The sequence below is a fragment of the Ruditapes philippinarum genome, unplaced genomic scaffold (assembly GCF_026571515.1).
Source record: "Ruditapes philippinarum isolate M1 unplaced genomic scaffold, ASM2657151v2 ctg1353_1_1_1_1, whole genome shotgun sequence".
Classification (NCBI taxonomy): Eukaryota; Metazoa; Mollusca; class Bivalvia; order Venerida; family Veneridae; genus Ruditapes; species Ruditapes philippinarum.
This window is the reverse complement of record NW_026861730.1, coordinates 135,934-153,090: the sequence shown is the minus strand read 5'-3', so window position 1 is coordinate 153,090 and position 17,157 is coordinate 135,934. Positions and strand designations below refer to the sequence as shown.

Here is a 17,157-nt window from a genome sequence, read left to right as displayed (position 1 = left end):
CAGAGTAGCACCAACGCCTGTCTACATGTCAACAAACTGGGCTATAGTAGAAGATCTAGCAAGTAAGGTTCTTTAGTTATGAATTCCCTACTCAATGTGATCTTGGGAAATCAGTCACATGAGAATTTTTGTGTGTCAAAAAGGCAATAATTCAAAAGTTATTAAGTTAATAGTTACAGTTCTTGTGTACCGCACATCTCCTATTAAAACCATGACTGTTTTGTTATTTATTACTGTAGTCTTATATAACATTTAACATTCAACTCCATACAGTGTCAATATTTAACATTCAATTTGTTGATACAAAAAATCCTATTCAAAGGCAGTACCATTTTCTCTGCTTGACATACTGTAGTCTATAATACAAAGTTTTTTTCAGATTTTATTTAGTGAAAGATGTGTAAAAGATTGTCAATAAACAAGTTTAAGGATTACATACTCTAGGACTGGTATATTAAGTTTCCACAGCTGGTAGCAACCAAAACTAAACCCTACAACCAGTATACCAGTCTGTGGAATGTATTTGAGACAGGTGACTGTGACACAGTCTGTATGGAATGTTTTCATAACCAGTCCATCAGGTTTCTGGTACTCAAACCCATTTCTGCTGATCATGTTATCTGAAAAAGATATTGTATTATTGTTAAAACACTTTGGTCAGCTGTAGTTCATTTCAGCATACAATGTAATACATTTTAAATGCCAATACTTAATTCTGTAAATAAAGACCTAGCAACTTTATTATGTAACTCTGATTGGAAGTCACTTTAGACAGGTAAGTTTGTATTTTATATCTAGAGTACTAATGCATGCACCATAATGACACCTTGACAAAAGTAAGACACAACCTTATTTTTTTCTTTTTATTTCAGGCACAAACGGGCACCCGAGTAGAACCATCAATTTTCTAAAAGCTAGCTAAGATAGCTTTTTAACTTGTAGAGTCTGATAACGCTTGCATGGCTCGAACCTTTATCTGTGAGAAGCAAGTGGTTTGAAGTTAACAATGCCCAAAACATGCAATAAATGCCCCATACATTATTTTTCCATAAAGTATGTTTAGTCATTTAAGACTTAGTGACCTTGACAATATTGATCTGTAATATCCCCCAGGTGTCAAGGTCCACGGAAGGTAATGTATAAATATATCAAATATCACAGTTATAAACCCTTACCAGGCTTAATATGTTAAGTGGACTTGTCTATTCTACAACCTGGACAAACCATTTATTATGTTTAGGGAAAATATCAATTTATAAAGCACTGACTGCATAGTAAACATTGCAGTTGTCATGGATGCACGGACTGACCTTACCCATGGATAGATTCAGTTGCTACTAAAAGGCTATGGGCTAGATAAAGGTGCTGCTCACAAGAGAAATTGTCTGACAGAAGCAAGGACAAATAGGCAAAGGAAGGACAATGGTAAACAAACATAAAATTTGGTGGGTATTAAAATGTATGATTAAAGGTCCATTATGCCTGAGAAAAAAATATTTTTTTCCCTTCTTTATAATGGAAAAATATGAGTTTTATAACATTTAAATAATGAGTTTAGAGCATTTTAAATGGTTACCATCTGACGAAAGTGCAGCTGCATGTGATATAATTTGACATAAAAGTACAAAAATATAAACAAAGTAGTATCATGACTTCCACACAAGCCAAAAAGCAACAGAAGCAAATGATGGTTCAGGTTACCTACCAATGAGTAACTATTTTTAACCTGAACAGGACATAATCAATAAAAATCTTTTGAGAAATAAGAATAACATCATTTAAGGGGCATAATGGGCCTTTAAGTATAACTTTCATAAACTATTCACAGACAATTTACACCAAAGTCCTACATGGTTACAATAGTAATCTCTAGTCAATAGCCAACAGCCAATTTAACTTCTTAGATCATATGGGCATACATGCCATAACATCCCGGATGTCCGGGACAGTCCCGGAAATAAGGTGTCTGTCCCGGAGATGATTTATGTCCCGGTAAAAAAAAAATCTACTTTGAAGTAAGAAATTTTACATTTTTATATAATTTTATTGTCAAGTTTTTATTAACTAGTCAAGAACACTAATAACGAACGATTATCCCCTAACAGCATTGCAATGGTGACACTGATCCTTTGATTGGTATATCTATGTGCCCCTTCCAACAAACAATTTAGTATCGGCAATAATTTTGATCAATTAAAAGATTAATTGTTTACACCCTGTGGCTGCCTGAGTGAAGGTGTCATACACTGTAATTAACAACTGGCCAGTATAAATTTAATCTGCCTGGAGGCAGTTATTAGTGGTCAAACACCTTGATAATTACCACTAAATATGAGGTGAAAAAATCTACAAGATTCAGTGAATGTTTCAGGTAAACGACATGGCTAATTGTCATTACTTAACATAGCTTTATTCTTTTCTATGACTGATTGAATTAACGATGCCTAAATACTTAAAAAAGATAGAAAAACTGTTAATAATCATTGACATTCTGTCTCCTTTGTCTATGGTGTCATTAAATTTACAAGTTGTAAATACGCGGTAATATAGGTTGTATGCCACTATGTAAAATTTTTAAAAATACGTTTGCTGATCAATGCCAAAAGTGTCCCGGAAATGAGTCTAAAAATTATGGCATGTATGATATGGGTAAAATGTAAACCTACCATTTAACATCATAGCTAGATGAAGACCCTGTGACATGCAGTGAAACCTCTGATTCTCTATGTCTCGGATACGTGGTGATATAAAATGTAGTTTACTCGGCACTTCTTCGTCAGAGAAAAATTCACTGTCATCAGTACACATGTCTGTAAATTAAAACATAACATTTAAAGCCAGTAATAACAAGTGATTATTTTCTGTGCAGCTCATAAGTTGTTTACATAGAATAAATGAGATAAATTGATCTTTCAATCCTCCCTCATTCTTTGCATCCAATGTAGACAATTATCTTCATAAATACTGGCATTTGAAATCAAACGTCAATTAGATAGCAATACATGAATTTTTTCCTGCAGCATTTCCTTTTTTGACTAAGATTAAGATAAAATTTATGAATACACGAACAAAGAAAATTTCAAATACACTTTTTAGACCAAAAACAGAGAACTTTGACAATGCAAATTCTTACATTAGTTAGCTTAAAAATACAGATAAATATGCATCCTGACCTAATACTTACCAACAAGGTAGACTTGTCCTGTGTTTGTGCCTACAGCTACAAGACCACAGAAATACCGGAGATGTTCACTGAGTGCCCAACTTGGTACAAGATTCCCTGTTAAATTAGACACCACCTCCACCTCTGTAACCTGTTATTGTAGTAAGATTTATATGTAGTTATGTAATAAAACAATACCTGTCAGATTGACAGCTTAACGGTACAAGCATTATATAATTATGTTCATAAAAGGGAATAAATTCAGTAAAAATCGATAGGATCTGGTTTGGTCTATGAACTTAAATTACGATTCTGATAATAATTTTCAAGTTTAGCCCTTAAAGTGCTGGAACCGAAAGTGTTAAGCCTTTGCCACCAGTATAGAGCCAGGCCAGCCTGCACTTCCGTGCAGTCTGACCAGGCTCTATACTGTTGGCTGACAAACTTTAAATATTCAAATTGATATCCCTAAAATTGATAATGGACAGTCCCAAAAATGGAAGTGGGACAAGTCCATTTAAAATATTCAGCATGTTAAGGGTTAAAGAAAATACTTTACAGAAGTTAAGTGGCCAAGGAGATAGATGTGTGCAAAACTTTAACCAGAATTTTTCTAATTTCACAAAGGGACGTAATTCACACAAAAAGATCATGCTAAAATTATTTGTCTTTAATAGTGACCAACAACTACATTGTATGTTCTTGAGAACATTTTGTGATGTTTCAAGTAAAACCATTCAGTGAAAAATAATCTATGCTGTTGAAATAAAAACCTTCAACAAACTTCCAATAACTACAGTGTGAGTAAGATATTTCCATATCAAAAATAAAGTCAAGCTTTAAGTCCAGGGATCATTCTAGGGGGCGATTTCCGCGATTTCTCGCAAAAATATCACCAAAATCTCAGAGAAATTTGTGAAATGAGAGAAAATCTCGCACGGCAATTTGAGCCGGAAAATGTCTAAACACAATCTAAGGAATGCTAAAATTACACAAAAATATGATGAAAAATTCACGATTCCCATCAAGAATTTAATTTCAAATTGTTAATTAATGAAATCGGTGTAAAAAACTCCAAAAAGTAGTCCAACACTTTGAATTATTTAGCCTAAAATAATTGCCGATCGGAGACCGCAAATTCACCGTACAGAAATACTGTATGATGGCTAACCTTTATCTATCTGTAAGTCGAGAATTTACACAAAACACTTTTAATTGATTTTAATAAAAAATTTTAGACACAGACTAACATAAAAATGGACATGTCAAAAAAAAATCTACCGGTAAAATTTGTCTTCTAAATGTCACATCAACCACGGTAAATTTTGCCGTAAAGGACAAATTTAAAAATTTTGTTTTACGATTCCTGATGAAATAGCCGATAATAAATGTTCTTTTATTGAACAAAAATATTTAATTTTATATAATTGCAATCAGCAACAGCTAGAATTGTGAATGTTTCAGCGGAAGACAGACAAATATTCATTTGTCACATATTTTCGCGATGTCGTGATTAAAAAAAATACTAAAAGGAAGCCGAGTGTTATTTAAAGGTGTTTTATAACACTAAAAATGATGTTTATGAATAAAAATTACTTTAGTTATTGTTTATATTTGTGGATATGGAGATATTTGTCATTATGTGTTCAGGTATATTTTTTAATGGAGGGAGGTGTGTGAAGAGAATCATAAAGAAAACAAAATGAAAGGTTATAAAAATATTCTTCAAATCTCAACAATCACTTCTGTACAGTACAGTGTTGTCCATTAGGAACATTGACTGCAAATAATAGTTGTAGTAGATATCCATGTATAATTCTTTTATATTTCAGAATAAAGGTGTTATATTTATTTTTCACAATTAGAATTTTATTATGTTTAAAAAAATCACAAAAGAAAAGGCATAGGATGTGTTAAAAAAGTGAAAACAAAAATCACTGTAATAAACAGAGCTACATCTTCTTATATCCTCATTAGATAAACAATGTTTATATGTACAGTGATTTTTAAAAAGTTAGAAATTTCCATATTTTTAACCTCGCCCATCATGAAAATTATTTTTAATCTCTCAAAAAAATCTAATTTCTCTCATCAAAATTTCTCAAATGAGAGAAAATCTCTCACTAAAAATCCTGACCAGGATGATCCCTGAAGTCGCTGCCATGATTATTAATTGAAGCCTTTTGCCAGCAGTATGTGTACATATACTGTTTGGATGTTAATTTCAACAAGATTCAACATTGTGGACTGTTTAAATGGTACATGTATATCTTAAAATCCTTTAAACCAGAAAGGACAGCAATATGGACAGTCAACATATATCAAATGTACAAAGGTCAGTTCCTCTATACAAAAATATAATAATAGACTAGTATATCAAATTCTTAGTCTTTATAGAATTTAAAGTATATTAAAGTTTGCTCCTTACATTGTAGGATTATTAAGGTAGAACCACACAACAGCAGTACTTATAGTTCATTGTTTCATTGATATAACCCATGTATGTTAAGTGATAAGATAACTACTATAACCATTCAGCCTTGGATACAACTCAAACCTTGAAGTAAACTGTAATACAATTGTTTGTTTCTTTATAATAATTATAAACTCCTGTATGTGTTTGCTTCTTCACTAGGCCTGAGTTTGTTTCCCCTGTTTAATATGCTAATTTCATTACAAAATGGAGAGGAAAGAAATCAAACGAAGTATTTAACTTAAAAATAAAGAGATTCTTACAGGGTGTGGTATCTCCACAGCTTTGATCACTTTTGACAATGCAACATCAAACACACAAATGAGGCCAATAGGTGAAGCATTACACACGCCTACAAGCAGCTTTCGTGTCTGTCCGGATCTAAACTCCTCCACACATGTAACATTGGTGTGTTCATCACTAAGGATACGACCAAACTGCCATGCTGCACAACGTTTACTTGTAGATATATCAACCACTTCAAGAAGACTCCCTCTAACAATCCAGCCAGACTTGCCATCTATAATTACTCAAAACAAGTTCAAACTACAGTCATTTTTATACTTTCTTACAACAATGCATGCCTTATAAATTGGGAAAAATTTTATCTTTCAGACAGACAGCTTTTGGATTTTGAAAAAATGTCAATCTTATACTGATGTCCGTCTTGCTGTACTCTTATTTGGAGCCCATCAATCACTTTACTTAGGTCAGCCATTTTTAACCCAAAAACTGGTCTAAATCTAGTACGCTTCATTTTATAAATTAAACCAAACATTGATCCTGAACTTGAAATTTATTTTGACTTACATTGTAGTTACTATAATTTTTTAATTAATCATTATTATTATAATTGTCATTCTGCAAAAATCTGCTAAGCTCAATAGGAGGATGAGAACTGGATTTGTAACCCATGGGTCATTGGTTGGACATTTAGGTAAGGTAAAATATCTCGGTGACAAATAATCTCGAATTTTTCTCGAGTTATTTCTTACTTATCTCAAATCATATAGGATAAGCAGTCAGTTATTTGTCGAGAAATTGGTAATCTAAATTACTTGTTAGTTATCCAGGAAATGTGGATGGAAGGCCAAGATACATGTATGACTTAAATGTGTTAAAATAAGCTGAAAAAACAACAGATAAACAAATTGTTTGTAAAAGCTAGTTTCATTGTAAATTTGCAGTTTTAACATTTGGATATGAATCAAAGCATTTTTGTATGATATGGTTCATGTAAAATTTGTTTCATACATCAATGAAAACATAATTAGGACCATTTGATTATAATCCTTTTCCTAATTTTTTCTCTGTGAACACAGGTTAAGGGTGGGGGAACACAGGTATAGGGTGATGGAACACAGGTTAAGGATGGGGGATCACAGGAATAGGGTGGGGGAACACAGGTTAAGGATGGGGGAACACCGGTTAAGGGGGGGGGGAACACAGGTTAAGGGTGGGGGAACATAGGTTAAGGGTGGAGGAAGACAGATTAAGGGTGGGGGAGCACAGGTTAAGGGTGGGGGAGCACATTTTAAAGTTGGGGGAGCACATATTAAGGTTGGGGGATCACAGGTTAAGGGTGGGGAGCATAGATTGGGGAGCTGTAGCTAATGAGACAACCTATTTGATAAAAATATTATAAAGAATATTAAAGAAAGATGCAATCATGTACATTAAAATTTAGGCAGAAAAGACATATAATTATGATGATTAAATATAATATCTTTAAAATGTATGTATTGAAGCTTCAGAAAAATTCTGTTGTGCATGCATATAAATTTTGTACAAAATTGCTTACGTTGTAATTATATTTCAAAAAAACATTGAAATTTCATCAAAGAATTCTGTCAGACAGAACAGATCTATGTTATTTTCATATGGGGTAAACTCGCAGGACTTTAAAAGAAAATTTCTTGGGGATTGGACAGTGTGTACCTGCAACAGCACAATAAACATATTGGCTAACATAAGATTCTTGCCTTGTCATAGTATTATACATTGTATACTGTAGTCTACATCAGTTTTTTTTTTCCATGTAACTTTAAGCAACAACTAATTGAGGTTTACCTTTGAAAACTCCTGAGAAAGCACCAGCAGGCTGATCCTCCAAACATGCTAATGTTGATGGTAGAAATGGTTTCATGTCAGAGACATGATGTGGCTCAACACCAGGTCTCATTGTCACCCTAAAGCAACATAAAAACAAATACTGATTCTCATTACCATAAGATTCCTTCAGCTTAACAAGATAATAATTATGATCATATGATATCAATATACAAATACAAGGAAAACAAGAGCATCGCATATGTTTTTAACACTTATCTGTTTAATACAACCAGTGTTAACAAAAATTTTAAATTGAAAAGCCATAAGGGCCACCAGCATAACTCCAACAAGAAATGACTGTGATGCGACAAAACCAGGTTTTCAATAATTTTTCACAGAAGCCTCATCATCATACTGTCAGCAATTTGCACTTTGAACGTTTTTTAAGAAATATTAAGGTTCTTTGATTTTTTTACATCATACATAATAATATAGATGATAAAAGTAAAGAACTATTTATCCATAATCCCGTGAAGAAGTCTATAAGACGTTGGAGTGTAGGTAGTTCGAACGGAAACATCTTATGTTATAGGACTAGGACAAGGGTAACAAAAATGTTGAAAAGCGGCTTATAAAATTTTGGAAGCCAGAACTATCTTTAAAGGTATGGTAACAAATTCATTCAAATATGAATTGTGCTAAAAATCCCCGCTCAAATTTCACCATAGAAAAAGTACTATTATACTGTATGTATAGGGGAGATTTTGAAAAAAAAAATCAAAAATACAAAAAATAGTTGCACAATATTTTGCCTTCTTGGACTACCTTTCCAAGACACTTTTCCATGACCAAGGCTCGACATTAATGGATTAATGGTTGTCCGACTGCCCGGGACAACCAAAAGTTTGGTCCTGGCAAGTGAATTTTTAAAGAACTTGTCCGACAGGGCAAGTGAAAAAAATCATTAGTTAACATATTAAATTCCAATTTTATGACCAGTAATCCTTGGAAATTACGATTTCAATCTTAATTCTAGATTTAATTAGAATGGATCAAATTTGTCGAGACTAAACATGCTGAAGCTCACAGCAGGGGCAATTGTACATGTACACCGGCAGGGGTTTTTTTTTTGGCCGATTTTATAGCCATTATTCGGTCATATTCCCAATTGAAAATAGTATGTTTTTTTCCCAATTTTGATACAAAAATTCCCAATCGAAAACTTAAAAAAAATTTTTAAAAAATCGATCTTTGTGGAACGTAAAATTAAGCAAATAGCCGGCATCTAAACAACCCACGTGTTAAGTAGACGCTTGATTTCTCAGTATAAGTTTATCGAGCGTCTAAAGATAGCGACGACCTTCGAAAGTGAAAGTAAATCAAAATGTCTCACACGTTAAAAAACTTTAAAAAAGCACTGATCAAGTCAGAAAAATTGATTTAATGTTTAAGCAAGCGACTCTCTCGGAAAAAAGTACTTCAGAAACGGTAATGGCGAATGACACTGCAAGTACTAGTGAGAAATTGCCTTCAATGGTGACCGTGAGTTACCACAATGATGTTCCGTCTGGGGGTTTTAAAAGTTCTAGCGACGAGTTTAAGTCAGATACAGTTGTCCCTGTCCCTGATCAAAGGTTATTTAGTTCCAACAAATACGAGTTGAAGTATGAATTGTTGTATCATAGTGGTGCTAAAGTTGGGTATTGTTGCAAATTGTTTCAGCTACAGATTAAATGGTACAGGTGATACAATAACACAGTTCAAAAATTTGAAAACCAGAGACCTACTTTTGTGAACTAAATCCTATAATATCAGAAAAGGAATATATTGCCTCAGGAAACTTGAAAATGTTGTGGGTTTTTTCCCCAAATTGTGGGCAAAATGCCGCTAAAATTCCCAATCTCAAGGGTATGGGTCATGTTCCCAAAATACTGGAAAAAAACCCTGACCGGCTATCAAGTTGTCTGACGAATAACCTCTTATTAACAGTGTTTAAACCCTGTGGAAGTTCAAATCACAACACTGAACTTAATTTAATGTAGCTGATATAGGCCTATATGTTTTTTCTTCCAAGCATTTGACGATTTCAGGCTGTTTATTTTGCTGTTAAATTATTGTAATTTCCTCAAAGAAAAAGTTTCTCCTGTAGCTAAATGTGAAAATAATAACAATTCATCTGTAGATATGTTACAGAGTCGTATTCACAACTTTCACAAGGAAAACAGATCTAAAAATTAAAAAGTAAAAAGAATCCAAAATAGGTAAATAAAATTGTCATATATTTTCGCGACTTAGACATGGTAAAGGGAGCACAGTTTCTGTTCGCTCTTCACGGACTTTTCACAACTTGTTAAAATGCTTTTATGATGAAAGTACTACATTAATGTAATTTTTATACATCAGTTGCACAAAATTCAATAGGGAATTTTTTTGTGTGTCAGAATAACAATTTTTATTTTACTTTCTTTTTTCAAAATGCCTAATTATATATATTAAAATCTAAATTAGCCTTTTAACTTTACCTCTATTTCCAACCAATTTTAGTGAAACAATGAGTATGGTTTCAAAGATTGCCAACCCTTTTTCGCGAAACTTACTAATGTATGGTCGTTTTCAACACTTTACGGGTTTAGGTCTGGGCAAGCAAGCTTTGGGTCAGGGCAAGTAATTTTCAAAAGTAGCCCGGGGTTCTATGATATCACGGTACTTAACGTTTATCGGAAATATTTAAATATAAATATCATAAATGAATGAGATTTTTCTTCCATCTTATAATTGAACCTTTTCCAGACCTGATTGTCAAAAAATTATTTCAAAAGAACCAATATAAATGACATTTTTTAGAATATTTTCAATGTCTGCCATTTTGGGTAATTTCAGAGGAGGTTACTATGGAGTACGGTATCAAGGTAATACCCAAAAAAGCAAGTATGGAAGGATAGATTGTTCAAAACTTTCAGGTTAAGTTGTGAAAAACTTCCAACAGTTAACTTGCTATAAAATTAAAACAATATGAACAGACTACATGTCAGTATATGTGTTTATAACATATTTTAATTGACTGTGTAAAAACCATTAAGGAAAATGGTGGTCAAATATGAAGGTTTTATAAAATAGTTTTCTTGCCACAAATACATTCATTATTCACCAATTTAAATTTATTGGCAGATGAAAATGAATCTAGTGAGCAAGTTTTACAAATATGAGCATCATTATGTGTTGCTTTTACTAGCAGTCATAGAAAATTTAAATACCTTGATATCATAGAACCCTTGATATCATAGGAACCACGGATTTATATTACAGGGATCGGACACTCCCAGTTAACCCTATATAAATGCTTAAATATCTTGTCGTGCACCCGATAAAGGTACAGCGCTAAGCGTAAATGCCCGTTCGCAACGGATACCTATTTTACAAAATACCATATAGTTTTTTCCATTTATTATCCGATTTTGGAAATTTAAAGTTTATTTTGAAGAAAAATAATTGTTTAATTCAAATATCTAATTTATTTTTTAAAGGTACAGTTTTATCTCTGTCCGCAACGACGATTAAAAAATTAACTTGACGAAATCCGCGGTAAATTTACATTTTTTTAATATAAAACGCAGGTATTCGAAATTTATTATTATGGTAACATAATAAATTCAATTTCAAAAAAAAAAGAAGCCGTTGTTAGTTTATTCACACATGATCAAAGATGCAATATTTAAGATTTATTGGGTTATGTAGTCAAATTTATTAACGCACAATTGTTTTACGGGTAATGTATTGCGGGCGCTTTACAATGTCACTCGTATATTTTAATTATTTTTTTTTATTTGAATGCCTGTAGAAAGATATTAATCATATTTTTTTAATGTAAAGCTAGAAAAACAATAAAGTATTTACAGTTTGAGTCAGTATTATGCGAAATAAAAAAGTAATTTTGATTATTTTTTACACATATCGCTTAAATTTCTTTGAAGTTTAATTACTTTTGAAGGGGGTTAATTAACAGAGTAACAAGTGATAATTGAAAAACTTTTATTTTCAAACTTTCATTACCAGGTTACATGTGATAATTGCAACACTCAATCGTCAAAAAACAAATAGAATTTGAATGTATATTTTGTATACGTGCGGTCTTTAACTTCAATCCATGGTAATGTGTGATAAGAAAATGATTCTGAAGAGGATATATATAAATACAATGTAAATCTATTTTCTTTATTAACATTTATAAATGAAATTGAATATATTGAATATATACAAGTAAATTTGTATAGTCCTTTCGTTGAAAAATAATGAAAATAAACGTATGACAAATAAATCATTTGACGTGAATTGTGAAGGATAACTATGAAAAAATCTGTTTAAACATAAAAAATAATATTATAAAACAGCTGTTCTGTATGCCAATAAAAGTTTCTTCCTTGCCAATATAATGAATTCATCTATGTATGAACGCTTTTTTTCAATGATCTGAAAATATATTTAATACACTTATTAGTAGAATACTATATTTATACTATTATTCAGGTAATCAAATAAAAAATGTTCAAATCATTTTGAAATAATTCACAGAAAAAAGACAAATTTCAAACGTGAATTTTTTTAAAAGTTTTAAAACAATCAAGAAACATTTTTTTGCATTGGCAACCATTAAACCATGTAGAAAATAATTATCTTAATCTAAATCGCGGGTAATAATTGTGCTTGAAGTAAAAGGGCGTCAAAGTGTAGAGAGTATGCCTTAACAATGGGCGAATATTTTTTAAATTAGGTACTTTTTAACTCAGCGTTACAGCGTTCTATCAGCATATTTTCATATAATAATACTTTAGCGACACAAAATAAATACTGTACTCAATACATTAATATGTGTAAAAATTTTCACAATGCTGCAATAACACCACACACTCTTGTGAAAATCTGTCATATTTCGCACTCCCGCGTTCCGCCATCTCTCATTCTGTCCACCTTTATCCGATGTGCGATTCCGCGCATGCGCGCGACGAGACTTTAAGCTAAAACGAAAGTGTCCGATCCTTGTAATATAAATCCGTGTAGGAACAGAGTATACTCAGATACTTGCCCGACAGGTAGTCCAACTAATTAGACTTGTCAAAGAGACACCGAGATAATTTTGGACGGGCGCTGTCTTTTTTCCAAGTCCAACCACGAACTGCATTTTTATGCACGGACGCTTCCCAATTAGAAGTTGTTGGGAGCGAAAACTAGAAAAGTTTTTAAAAAACGGCCTACATTACGTGAAAGAGGACCGTTTTTTATGTAAGGTTCCAAATTATCATACTTCAAAGTCAAACAGAAGTCTAAATATTCCACTTTATTTTTTTTAAATCGTTGAAAATTATTGAAAGCGGCCATATTGGAAGCGGTGTCATGGTAAAATTGTGACATTTCATGGTGTACCACAGGTATCGGTGGCAATCGATAGTATACGCAAGCCTTATAATACAATTTGTTTATGTTATTGGTGTGAATTATTGCAGGAATAACTCTTATATTCACACACGAATATTTCACCATTAAAAATAAAATGTAAAAAGGAAATTCTGACAACCTTACTTAGAAATTAAATAGTTTATAATGTCCGACATAAGATCATACTGCATTTAAGTCTGTTTAAATAAAACTGTCAAATTAGAAATTATACAGTTGGGTTTTTCAACATCTGTGATCATTAGGTGAAATTTCTGAACTGCCTTTGATTCCCCACATACGAAAATACAATGTAATTGTAGGTACATCTTAATGAATTATATTATAAATACTATACATGATGAAGCAAAGAAGAATTTCAATTTGTATTACACTCCATATCAATTTCTAGTTTATTATCTTAAAAACAATATTGAGGACAGTTGCGTAGGAGAAGAAGTTCAAAGCAACCAAAAATAACTTAAAATTCTGAAAAAAAACTTAAAATTTCACACTTCAGACTAGCCTTTTCTCAAGTTAAGAAATTACAGCTCTCAGTAAAATGCAATTGTCGCACAGATATGACGGGGTTTATGATAAAAACGCAGCAAATGGGAATTTAGTGACCATAATTTAGACGTAGAATAACATAACAATGTAAGGCAGATAGTCTGCTTAAATTACTGTAGTCGTCTGTTAGAACGACTGTCGCAAAATTCCATGTTATCTAGTGCCCGCTTTTCATTTCAAACGGCACCTCGAATGTGTCACATTGAAAGTTCCATGACTATCTCCGTATTTTGTACACATTCTGTGGGTGTTGACTAAAAATTTCAACATTATTATGTTTAAGTTATGTTTAAACCGGCGCAATGGAGCACTTGCACCTACCAGAGCCGTCTTGGGCACTTATGTGTATTTATGTTTCGGTTTTGCAGTTTAGGCGTTTTTTGTGGGGGTTTTAAGACGGGGAGATGGGTGGATAAGTTTTTTCTATTTTCTTTACATTTCTTTGCTTGCTTGCCGAACCTTGTATTAATAATCATTATGTGTTTGTTTATACGGTTCGGTATACATGTATAAAATATGTTAAACAAGATGAACAAGGAAAGGTGACGTTCAATGAACGCAACCCCAACACGACCCACGAACAAGAACCATTAATTGGCAAGGAGCCCAGGAGGATCCTAAACAAAAACAAGACAGGGCGCAAGGGAGAGCACGGTCAGGCTTTTTACTAAAATGATACAGTAACATATGAAGAAATAATGGTAACTGACAAGGAAATCAAAATCAAAGAAATTAAATGAATGATTAATAGGGCCTCTAAGTAACGAGCACATGGGAAGGGGATAGGAAATTCAAGGAAGGGGGAGGGGGCGAAATAAAGAAATAAAACTAGGGGCAAAAGGAAGACACTTACCATAGACGAGAAAACAAAGGAAACAAACAAAAGTGCACCAAAACAGTATAAAACAACAAGACATACACCTTAAACATGTACAAGTCTCTTAATCTGTTCATTTGAAAATTCTTATCTTCTCAATGACCTTTTTTAATATCCTCTTTTAAAATCTATTTCAATTAAAATATGTGACCATTCCCTTATAGTTGCACAGCATATGGCTGGATCACAATAAAGTTCCTTTTAGTAAATTAATAAAGTATGTTAAGAAGACATTAATCTTCATCAGTAGGTTTGATATGGTATTATTTATCGGCAATTTGTGAAAAAAAACTCTTGAAATATTATTTGTACAAATACTGAATAATTTGATGTGCATTCAAAAAGTTCCCATAAATATTAAATTTCTTTTACGTTCTTAATTGTCATATAAATATGCATGTATAAATGAAGTCAGTATTTTATGCGAGAGTGACATTGGCAGTCATTAGCAGTAAACAAGAAGGCAAACCACCTATTGATAAGTGTTGAGCACATGTTACTGTAAATTAAAACATTTAAAAAATATTAAACAACAGCACTTGTACGGAGCCTATTTGCTACCATGGCATTTTATGTTAAACACATTGGTATTTTTTCATTAGTATTTAATAATAAACAAATTTATTACAAAATAATGAAAAGATTTATTTCCCCTATATTTTTTGCAAGTTAATCTTCCTGCGTTACCCAAACTTACCTGCTAGACACACTGGTAGGTACTACCAGCTTTCACGGAATCGATTTTTTACGATGACGTCATAACATGTCCGCCAAAGATAATGTAGACAGTACAAATTTGAAATAAATCGCATGTATGCGCTAAGACAGGTACAATCTAATATTTTTTCTAGGAGAAGTTAGTACAAGAATTTATATTCTATTGATTTTTAGAGGACATTGAAGTTACTTTCATGTTTAAGCAGTAAAAATCAGTCCAAACTATCGATAGTGTTGCCGGTAGATTTTCCGTGCGTAAAAATGACAGTTAAAATTAGGCGTAACGGTTTGACAGTAAAAAAAAAAAGTCTGTAAAATGGGTCAAACCGTTCACGCCGAATTAATTAGGCTAGCCCGACAGGACAACCAAATAAAAAAGTTAATGTCAAGGCCTGCATAATGATGACATTTAGCTATTTCATATTGACACCAATAATCTCCTGAAATAGACCTCTATATTTGATACAGTACTATACCTTATTATATATACTCCGGGGTCTAAACCCGGATATAGCCAAACCGACTGTATCCAGGATTACCCCACCCATTTTATCAGACTGTATGGAACGTTTTTGCGTCACTTGGATCGCTATTATTGAAGGAAGATTGATGACAGTGCTCTAACATATAGATATCAACTACAAAACAAATATAAAATAGATAATCAAGAGGTTTGTTACATACTCATGAAATAATTCACACGTAAATTTCCAATTCACACTTTTCAATTCATGGTAACCGCCATTTTCCCGGCTCGTGGAACGCATGCGCGACGTTACTTTCAGAAATGATATTCAGTTTGCGGTCCCGAAAGTAAGTTATATACAAGATACAAGAACACTATTTTACGTCGGGTATATTTTAATAGAAAACACTAGCTCATGAGCTATTTTCCGACATACATATGTAAATGGATTAAAGAAGTAAAGTAACTAAAACGTTATAAGCATATATGTTCATACCTGTAAAAGAATTGTACATTAGCTATAAACAGACATGTGCATAAGCATGCACATCTAAGTACACGGATTTAAGAAATTATAGCATGTTTAAAAGTTACAAAAATTCAAGAAGGTAATACAAAAAGTAAGATATACATATATATGTACATTCCTGTAAAAGAGTTACATTAGCTAAAAACAGACATTGTATATAAAAACAAGGAAACTGCATGGGACAATCACATACATGTATGCAAATAAAAAGTAACACTAAGCATTTTAAAGGCATAACGTTGCAACATTTAAAGACTACATATATAAGCACATGTTAAGCTCCCATGTGCCAGTCAAATATAAATATTGGAATAAAACAAACAACATACATCACGATCATACACTGTAAACAAATACACAAGACACATTTTGAACACCTGACTCACAACGGGGTCTTTCAATTCTATTTGAAAGACCCTGCTTACAAGAAACTCAAAAAAGGAAAAAAAGTGTTTAACAAAAGGCTACAGACGACACATTGAACACTAACATGTACATTCTGGACATGTCAAATCGATATTTCAATTATAAATTAATCTTTATGGCCGATAATTAAAAAGATTAAATAATAATTAATATTTAACATATCATAAAAAAAATGTTACATACATTCGTTTTTCTTTTTTTTAATTTGTCGTATTTTTGTGCTGTAGTTTACCTAGATTTAATATCAGGGAACCAGACTAAAATTAAATCATGCGTAAACACTTTGTCTCCACATAATTAAGAGGAACTGTTTCGCATTTAGACAAACGCATCAGTGTAAGAGCTGTTGCATTACACTATCATAAAACATCTGAATTTTTTTCTTCAATTTGTGGACTTTTAGAAACTAAAAAACAAGTTCGTTCGTTTTGAAGAAGTTTTTTTTTCTTTAGAGATG

General features: G+C 32.4%; 1 protein-coding gene across 1 annotated transcript in view; it reads right to left on the bottom strand.

Annotated features, from left to right (window-relative positions):
- LOC132716621 (protein ELYS-like) overlaps positions 1-16,060 on the bottom strand; it is a 54,236-nt gene extending 38,176 nt beyond the window's left edge. The window contains exons 1-6 of the mRNA XM_060699929.1: positions 15,964-16,060; positions 7,707-7,825; positions 5,900-6,156; positions 3,185-3,314; positions 2,667-2,810; positions 440-620 (exon numbers count right to left, since the gene is read on the bottom strand). Coding sequence (XP_060555912.1) covers positions 440-620; positions 2,667-2,810; positions 3,185-3,314; positions 5,900-6,156; positions 7,707-7,825; positions 15,964-16,046 — 914 coding nt within the window. The 5' untranslated portion in view covers positions 16,047-16,060. The remainder of the gene's footprint in view (positions 1-439; positions 621-2,666; positions 2,811-3,184; positions 3,315-5,899; positions 6,157-7,706; positions 7,826-15,963) is intronic.
- Positions 16,061-17,157: the final 1,097 nt, after the last annotated feature.